The sequence below is a fragment of the Empidonax traillii genome, unplaced genomic scaffold (genome assembly GCF_003031625.1).
Source record: "Empidonax traillii isolate 1590-97213 ecotype Southwest subspecies unplaced genomic scaffold, ASM303162v1 scaffold23:size2178997, whole genome shotgun sequence".
NCBI classification, from domain to species: domain Eukaryota; kingdom Metazoa; phylum Chordata; class Aves; order Passeriformes; family Tyrannidae; genus Empidonax; species Empidonax traillii.
This window is the reverse complement of record NW_020955216.1, coordinates 914,554-922,836: the sequence shown is the minus strand read 5'-3', so window position 1 is coordinate 922,836 and position 8,283 is coordinate 914,554. Positions and strand designations below refer to the sequence as shown.

General features: G+C 62.3%; 2 protein-coding genes across 3 annotated transcripts; both read right to left on the bottom strand.

The window, feature by feature from the left end:
- Positions 1–152: 152 nt before the first annotated feature.
- HP (haptoglobin) lies at positions 153–1,934 on the bottom strand. Its single transcript, XM_027904202.1, has 4 exons — positions 1,930–1,934; positions 1,586–1,647; positions 1,315–1,419; positions 153–916 (listed from the first exon to the last, which is right to left on the bottom strand). Exons 1-4 carry the CDS (start codon positions 1,932–1,934, stop codon positions 153–155), a joined length of 936 nt encoding a protein of 311 aa, XP_027760003.1.
- Positions 1,935–3,863: 1,929 nt separating this feature from the next.
- DHODH (dihydroorotate dehydrogenase (quinone)) lies at positions 3,864–7,365 on the bottom strand. 2 transcript variants are annotated; one of them, XM_027903358.1, is made up of 8 exons: positions 7,204–7,365; positions 6,728–6,927; positions 6,342–6,424; positions 5,645–5,832; positions 5,074–5,187; positions 4,562–4,715; positions 4,328–4,487; positions 3,864–4,182 (listed from the first exon to the last, which is right to left on the bottom strand). In XM_027903358.1, exons 1-8 carry the CDS (start codon positions 7,348–7,350, stop codon positions 4,128–4,130), a joined length of 1,101 nt encoding a protein of 366 aa, XP_027759159.1. In that variant the 5' UTR covers positions 7,351–7,365; the 3' UTR covers positions 3,864–4,127. The 2 variants fall into 2 exon arrangements, with proteins under 2 accessions (XP_027759159.1, XP_027759148.1); XM_027903347.1 differs by having other exon boundaries at positions 6,321–6,424; positions 7,204–7,361.
- Positions 7,366–8,283: the final 918 nt, after the last annotated feature.

Here is an 8,283-nt window from a genome sequence, read left to right as displayed (position 1 = left end):
GGGGTGAGGGCAGGCACACGCTCGCCCCCGCGCTGACAGGCCCGCGTGCTGCACAGACACCGAGCCTGCAGACAGACAGACAGACACACACAGCCTGCACAGAGACACAGCCTGCAGCCCAGGGCAGGACAGTTTTATTCCCCTGCAGCCCCTCAGCCAGCTGCCACTGTCTCCTTCACCCAGGCCAGGACACGCTGCACGTCCACGTATACGCCATACTTGGCAGCTGTGCAGGTCTTGTCGTAGCTGAGGATGCCGGCTGCGTACCAGGTGTTGTCATCGGGGTCCTGCACAGCAAAGGCCCCGCCGGCATCCCCGTAGCAGGTGTCCTCCCGCAGCTCGCTCATACCCACGCAGAAGGTATCATTGCTGAGGATGGGCTGCACCCAGTAGGATGCATTCCGTGCCCCATAGTACTCCTGGCACTGCTTGTCCTCAGCCACCGGGAGCATCACGTACTTCAGCATGTCGGAGAAGGCGAAGGTGGCACCACGGCCCCAGCCTGAGACATAGCCCACCCGCCCTGGCTGCACATAGTCTTTCTGGGGCAGGCAGATGGGCATCACCTCCTCTCCAACAAGCACCTTCTGCTTGAGCTTCAGCAGGGCCAGGTCCACAGCCTGCGGGTAGCCGGGGTGCAGCACGATGTGCTCAATGTCCAAGGCAGGCTGCTCCCGGCTGCCCAGGAACAGCTGCAGCGTAGGGGCGATCTCCTCCAGACTGGTGTTCTCACTGTGGTTTAGGTACACATTCCTGCCCGTGGTCAGCAGCCACTGGTCACTGATGAGTGTGGCCCCCACAGTGAGGTTGTGGCGGGTCACCATCCGGGCCTGCCAAGGGAAGTTGCCCTTCAGAGCCAGCAGGCCCCCGATGATGCGCTGCATCTGCCGGGGTGGGTTCTTCGGTTTTCCACACACTGCATAGGGCAGAGCAGAGCCCAGGTGAGCCCCCTCAGCCCAGTGATGCTCAGCAGCCGCAGGGAGCAGCCCCTGCAGCCCTTTGACTGCACAGACTGCTCTTCACAGCCCCAGCCCCTGTAGCTCTGCTCTCACCTGGCTCACAGACAGGCACCTCCTTACCAGCTTCAGGACTCATCCAGACCTGATTCCCATCACATTTGTATGTTCCTTTGAAGAGAAACCAGAGTCAGCATCCCTGCCCTGCAGCCAGGGAGGCACAGAGGTGCCTGTATCTCCCCAAGCCTTGGATGAGCAGGTGTAGCTACTCATACCCCCGAGGAAGTGGGGTGGGGGGGCTGCATCCCCAGCATTGGGGCAGCCCCTTTCATCCCCTGGAGGTGGGGATGTGCCTCACCATCACCGGAGCCACGCAGCTGGTAGTAGGGGTCGCAGCGGTACCTGACCACCAGGTGCTCCACATGGCCATGTTCAATCTCCGCAGGCTTTGCACAGCTCCACTCTGCAGGCAGAGAATGCTCAGCTGGCCCAGAGCACCAAGCCGAGGATGTGCTCCCACCTCCATTGGTTACCTCCTTAGTTCCATCTTCCCTGCCCCATGTCTGCTCCCTGCCAAGTCCCTCCCCTCTGGCTGAACCCTAGTGCTCCCCGCCTGCCCTGGAAGGTACCGGTGGCAGCTGCAGTCCCCAGCACGCTCCAGGCCAGGCCAGCAATCAGCAGCTCTGCAGGTCTGCAGGGAGAAGAGGGCAGCATCAGCAGAGAGCTCCCAGAGAGCTCCCCTGCTCCCAGCCATGGGCTCCACCAAGGCCCTGGTCGGGCTCATGTCCTGTCCCAGGAGGAGCCAGACCTGGACCCTGCTGCTGCAGAGGGTAAGGCCGCAGGGTTGGAACCTGGGATGCTTCCAGGCCCAACATGGGTCCTGCCATGGCCCTCAGCAGGGCCAGGTCCTCAGCCAGGCAAGCAGGACAGAGCGAGCACTGAGCATATGGAGGAAAACATCAGTGTTGCTCACCCCATGCTTACAGCAGCCTCCTCCTGCAGGTCACTGCTGCTCTGGGCTCCCTCCTCACCCCTTTTATTGCCACCTCCCTCCCCCCGGTACAGCCCAAGAGCTCCAGACCTCCTGACCCTGCTGCCTGCAGCCAGCACCTTTCCCAGCAGGAGCAGCACAAAAAGCCCCACCTGGCTCTGCGCCGGCCTGGCAGAGGCTCTCAGGAAGCTGCCAAGCCCCCATGGGAAGCCAAGGTGCCAAGAGTTTCCTGGATTTTGCAGCTACAAATACGGGGGAGGGGTCTGGCTGTGGACACCGGTGCCTTGGCACTGTGACACCAACTGAGGCTCACAGAGAGAAAACCAGCCCCTGCCCTCAGCAAACCTGTCCTGGGCCCACACCTACCACAGTCCCTGCAGGGCACAGGCGACTGCCCCAGTGCTGGCAGGAGAAGCTGGTTCCCAGGAGCCGGGTCCCATCCCATCCTGTTCCTGGCTCTGCTCACAGTCAGGGTACACCCACCCAGAGCTGGGGTACCAGTGCCCTGGGCAGTGCCAGCCCTGCTGGCCAAGGGGAACAGCCTGTCCCATGTCAGGGACAGGCTCTGAGGGACCGCAGCCAAGCCAGCTTCCAAACAGTACCCACCCCTTCCCACGCAGTGGGGCTGCCGCCCCATGTCCTGGCAGCCTCTGTCCCCAGGAGTGCAGGTTGTTTGTCAGCAGCAGAGGGCTCAACCCAGGCTTACGGGAACTCACAGCAGCAACTGCTGGCCAGTGCCCAGCTGGATGTGGCTGGGCAGCAGCAGGGATGCAGGGCAGAGTACATCAGCCTGTTCCCACGAGCAGTCTGCCTCCAGCAGCATAGCTGAGGGGCAGCAGGAGGGGAGGGAGCCAGTGCTGCAGGGAAGCCACCCCAAAACCATTCACAGCATGCAGCACTAGCCCCAGCCCTGAGCCATTGAAGCTTGGCCTGACAGGGTCTTGCCAGTGGCCCCCTGCCCCTTGGATGCTCCAGCTCTTCAGGCTCAGGTGGCTGATCCCAGACAGCCCAGGTGGCTTTCCCATCCTCTGTGAGCTTCTTCCCATCTCATGGGGCATTTGAGCCCCCAAAAAATGCAGAGCTTGACATCTGTGATCCAGCACCAGCCATACTTGTGCCACCACACAGAAAGCTTGAGTCCAGCACCCAATTCATCAAGGCTTGGCAGCTCTGACCCATGAACCATGCAAGCACTTTAGGAAGGTGCTATGTCACTCTCAACCTGGGAGAGCAAGAGTCTCCCAGCCCTCTCCAAATCAACACCTTGGCTGACAGATCAGGTGCCTTCCCTGTTAGAGCAGCGATAAGTGTCACCATCCCACAGCAGAGAATCTGGGAAATTAATAGGCTGGTGCAAGGGGCTGCAGAGTAGGGGGAGCAGGTGGGTGATGACCCTGACATGAGCTGAGGGCCACTCGGAACAGGGGCAGCAGTTGTAAACAACTTTGGGGAAGTGCTGTGGCGCAATCCTGCTCAGCAGGGTGGACTGCGAAAGGCTGCCAAAGGGAATGATGTGTCCAGGGCAAGCTCTTGTTCAAGAAAAGCCCCAGATAAGTGCAGGAAGTTCAGGGTGAGGGAACAGTCAGCGCCAGAGGCTTCAGAAACAAAATTAACAGGCAGAGGCACTACCAATCAGACTCTTTCCATAATAACAGGGCATAACTGCAGCCATCTCCAAAGAGCTGTGTACTGCCAGCAAAGGGAAGAACTGGCACCCAGCACCCCCAAGTGCCTGGCCTCAGGCAGAGGTCCTTGCCATGGGAGCCCTGGTGCACTTCAGTCAGTCCATCCCAGAGCTCAGCTGTCCTGCAGCTTCTCCTACCAGAAAAATGGAAGCAACATAGAGAGCTGATCCTGCTTGGCTCAGGAGAGCTGGGCTGTGCCCATGGGGTATCCCCAGAGCAACACATAACACCAGGTGAGCCAAATGTTTATTGACACTTGGGCTGGGTTCAGCTGCCCATAGGGAAGCAAAACACAGCTCTGGGCGGTGGCACTGGTGTGGAAGGTCCCCTCCCCTGCTCCCCACCAATGCAGCCCCTGCTTCACCCATCACAGGCTCTTCTCAGGGGCTGAGACCAGGACTGTGGCTTGGTCCCAGCCTGCCCAGCACTGGAATTATCAGACTCATCCCTGCTTAGCCATGGGTCCTCCCGGCTAGACCTTGGTTCTGCAGCATGTCAGCACCGGTGATCCGCTCCAACAGCATCCATGACATTCTTGAAGCCCTGCTCCCTAAGCGGGGACAGCGCGAGGTGGCTGGGCCGGCCTGGCACCGCAGCTCAGCCCTGCGGTGGTGCTGCTCGGGCATCCGCACAAAGCTGATCAGAGCCACCCTGGGCCCAGGGGCTCCCTGGGGAGGTACCCGGACCCCACTCACCTCAGCAGCTCCTCCAGTTCCCGCTTTACTGCCCCCACCACCGGCGGCCCGTGGTACACGAGGGCTGTGTACAGCTGCACAAGCGAGGCTCCGGCGCGGATCTTCTCCAGGGCATCCCGCCCGCTGCTCACCCCACCCACCCCGATGATGGGCACCCGACCTGTGGGCAGGCACAGGGTCAGGATGGCACAGGCAATGCTGGCATACACATCCCAAGCCCTGCTCTGCCCCTACCTTGAGTGAGACAGTACATCTCCCTGATGGTCTGTGTGGAGAGCTCCCGCAGTGGCTTCCCACTGAGGCCCCCGGGCTCCATGCGCTGCCTGCTCCGGAGGCTGCTGGGGCGGCTCACAGTGGTGTTGCTGACAATCAACCCATCCACACCTAGCTGAGGGGGGCAGCAGCATGAGGACACAGCCACAACAAGCAGCTCTCCCCCATCCCATCCTATCCCATCCCACCCCTGGGCTGCCAGCTCAGGGCTCCCCCAGCACATGACCCAGAAACATGCCTGGGCACAAAGCAGCTGCCCCTCAGTGCCTGGACTGTCTGGGTCACCCAAGATCTGGTTGACACACATAGGTCCTCACAGACTCCAAGCTACCCAGGATACCATCCCTGTGGCAGCCAGGGAGCTGCAGGTACAGCTGTCCTGTCAGGAGAGACTTGTCAGGAGTGCCACAGTCCTGCCCCTGTGCAGTGTGAGGTGAGGCACAAGGCACACCAGCCTCCCCTTCCCATCTTACCTCGCAGACAACGCTGGCAATGTCACGCTTGTCCTGTGCAGTGAGGTCGGGGGCGATCTTCACCAACACGGCTGGCTTGTGCTTGCAGGACAGCAGGTCCCTCTCCGCCAGCACCTGCGGGTGCACATGGCAGTGCATGGCAGGGAGAGGCCTCATGCCTTGACCAGGAGCCATGAGCACCAACCAGCACAGGGACAGGCCCTGCTCCTCTACATGGCACTTCTGACAGAGAGGCACCTCAGTAGAGAGCCTGGGGCACACAGACAGCACTGGACCCTGATGACACCCAAAGCCGTGGGATGGGCGACTTGCTGCCTCTGGCAGGAGCAGAGTGGATGGCAATACCTCACTGCTCCCAAGCCCTTTGATGGAGTACAGTGCCCTGGTGCACCCCACGGCAGCAGCTGATCAGGGGACATCTCGGCAGCCCTGCCCACCACTCCTGGGAGCTGCCCCACTTATCCCTGTGCCAGGGCAAACCCACTGGCTGGAGCGGAGCAGACACTGCCAGGGGACAGCATGCATCCAGGGCTGCAGCTGCAGTTCGAGCTGGCTGGCAGGGACCACCCACCTTTCTCAGCAGGTCCTGCAGCTCAGTCTTGCCCTGCAGGTCCCGCAGCCCTGGGGTGTTTGGGCTGGACACATTCACAACCAGGTAGTCAGCCAAAGGGCCCAGCGTCCGGACCCCAGCCACGTAGTCAGCTGCTGCATCTATGGAGCTCTTGTTCTTGCCCAGGTTGATTCCAAGGGGCATACCCGCTGGAACACAGACATGGATGAACTAGGGCAGCAGGACCAACCACCACCCAAGGGCCAGAGCAACAAAAAGGGAGGCTCCAGGACCAGCTAAAATCAAGATGGGGATATACAGCTCACTTATTTCATGGGAATGGGCCTGGCACTGTCCCACAGCCACAGGAGCATCACCACAGCTGCCCCACTCAGCACCTCCCAGCATCACAGCCTGGCAGAGGCTGCCCTCCAGATCTGCCCAGCTGGGGTCCTTTTGGCTTTGGCTTTAACATGTTCTGCCTAAAGCAGTAAGTGGAACTTAATCCCAAAGAAAATGGCAGGAGAAAGGTGCCTGATCACAATCCCAAGGGGGAGAGTCTACAGCCCCAACAGGGTCCTGTTGCCCGAGAGTACCTTGCTCTGGTCAGAGTGCTCCTGTGCCCGGACACTGGTGTTACACGCCTTTCCTGGCCTACAGCTACCTGGGAGACCCCCAAACCCACCCTGCAGACCACAAGAGCAAAGTCTTATCTCACCACCAGTGAGCCTGGTCTGTGTCTCCTGGCGGGCCCGCAGCCTGCGTTCCACTGCAACGTGGCCATGGCTGTTGAATCCATACCTGTACCAGGACACAGGGTTCATGGCTGGGCCCAATCAGGACATGGGAGAACAAGGCAGACGTAGTCTCTGCAGCTCTGCTCAGCTCATCCAACCCAAAAGTCACCACAGCACCAACCACAGAGTGGGACCACCAAAATAACCCTGCACTGCCATGTGCACTTGCAGGTGCTGGCATAGAGGGACCTGCTGCCCTGAGTGCAAGCCAGCCATGGGGTGAAAATCACCCCTGACCTTCCCCAAATAACCACCCTCAGGGTGGGCAGACCGCAGGACATGGCTGAGCACTACCCTCAGCTCCCACCTGTTGATGACCGCCTCATCCTCTGCCAGCCGGAAGACCCTGGGCTTGGGGTTCCCTTCCTGGGGCTTGGGTGTGACGGTCCCCACTTCCACAAAGCCAAAGCCCATCTTGTATAGCCCGTCCACAGCCTCACCCTGCTTGTCAAAGCCAGCGGCCAGGCCCAGGGGGTTGCGGAATCGCTGCCCGAGGACTCGCACCTCCTGCAGGGACAAGTCTGGGTCAGGGCCCGCTGACCGCAGGAAAAACAGCCGGGGCCTCACTCCAGACCCCTCCCGAGCAGCCCGGCTGTCTCCCCTGACCTCCCTTCCTCTGCCCCATGGGGTGGCCTCATGGAGTGCCTGCCCGAGAGACCCTCGTCTTCTCCCGCGGACCGTGACAGGTTTCCACTGGGACACGACCTCCCGGCCGCCCGCCCACTCCGCCCTCCCGACTCTCTGCCCCGCCCTACCCCCGATCTCCCCCCGCCAGAGCCGCACCAGCGCGGGGCCGTCGGGACGGGCTGGGGGCAGCAGTCCGAGGGCAGCAGCGCGCAGAGCCAGGCAGTGGGCGGCCTCCGGGGGCAGCGCCCGGAGAGCGGGCATCACCGCCGCCGCGTAGAGCCGCTCGTCTCCCGCCGCCAGCATCGAGCCCAGCAGCAGCCCGCAGCCTCCCAGCGCCAGCGCCCGCAGCCGCCCCTGTGCCACGGCCGTCAGCGGCGCGCCGAGACCCAGCCCCTCTACCGGCACCAGCACCCCTGCGTCCCGGTACCGATCCCCTCCCCCTTCCCTACCGGCACTACCACCCACTCATCCCCCTTCCGATCCCAACCCGGCACCCGCACCACCACCCATCCCATCCTCGTACCGGCATCGATCCCATTCCAGCACCCGCACCCATCCCACCCCGCTACCCATCCCCTCTTGCTACCGGCACCCCCTTCCTATGCCATACCCTCATATCCCGGCTCTCTGGCCCCGGACCCCACACCACCCATCCTGCCCCGTCCCGTCCCTCCCCGCTCCATCCCCAGCCGCCTCGGCCGTGCCCGGTCCCCGTGAGCAGCGCCCATGCCGGCCCGGGTCCCCCCGCCCCGCTCACGCGCAGCGGCGCCGCCGCCATGGGCTCAGCCCGCCACGTGCGAGCACTTCCGGGAGCCCCTGCGGTGATTGGCAGAGCGGCGAACCCTTCCAGCCAATAGCGGCGCAGCAACAGGTTAGGGCGGGGCCGCTCTTCAAGGGAACCGAGGGCGGGGCCGGAACAGCCCGGGTCCAGCTTTATTGGAACCGTCTGCGGCATCACGGACGGGCACAGGACAGGGAACGTACGGGTGTGGCAGCATCACGGACAAGTAAAGTACAGCCCTGGGAGACCCCACCCCTGGCTCGGTGAAAAACAAGGTGCTGCCGCGTATCCCATCAGCTTCCACACCTGCTCCGTGCCCAGCAGCAAAGCAGCCAGGGGAGCCCCTGGGCAGCAGCAGAGCCCCCCTGGCCCTGCCCTCTGCCCAGCCAGTCGTGCTCAGTAGGCCGAGGCAGAACGTGAAGCCTTGGGAACAGACTCCCCTCAGAACACCATGA

Excerpts from the sequence above, each read along its gene's own strand:
- DHODH (XM_027903347.1), bottom strand. The coding sequence starts at position 7,350 with ATGCTGGCGGCGGGAGACGAGCGGCTCTACGCGGCGGCGGTGATGCCC. Across the intron at positions 5,188-5,644 it reads TGCAGGACCTGCTGAGAAAG|GTGCTGGCGGAGAGGGACCT; the intron begins GTGGGTGGTCCC and ends GTGCACCCGCAG. Across the intron at positions 4,488-4,561 it reads GATGTACTGTCTCACTCAAG|GTCGGGTGCCCATCATCGGG; the intron begins GTAGGGGCAGAG and ends GCCTGCCCACAG.
- HP (XM_027904202.1), bottom strand. Across the intron at positions 1,420-1,585 it reads GGGGACTGCAGCTGCCACCG|AGTGGAGCTGTGCAAAGCCT; the intron begins GTACCTTCCAGG and ends CTCTGCCTGCAG. Across the intron at positions 917-1,314 it reads GCTGCGTGGCTCCGGTGATG|TGTGTGGAAAACCGAAGAAC; the intron begins GTGAGGCACATC and ends TGCCCTATGCAG.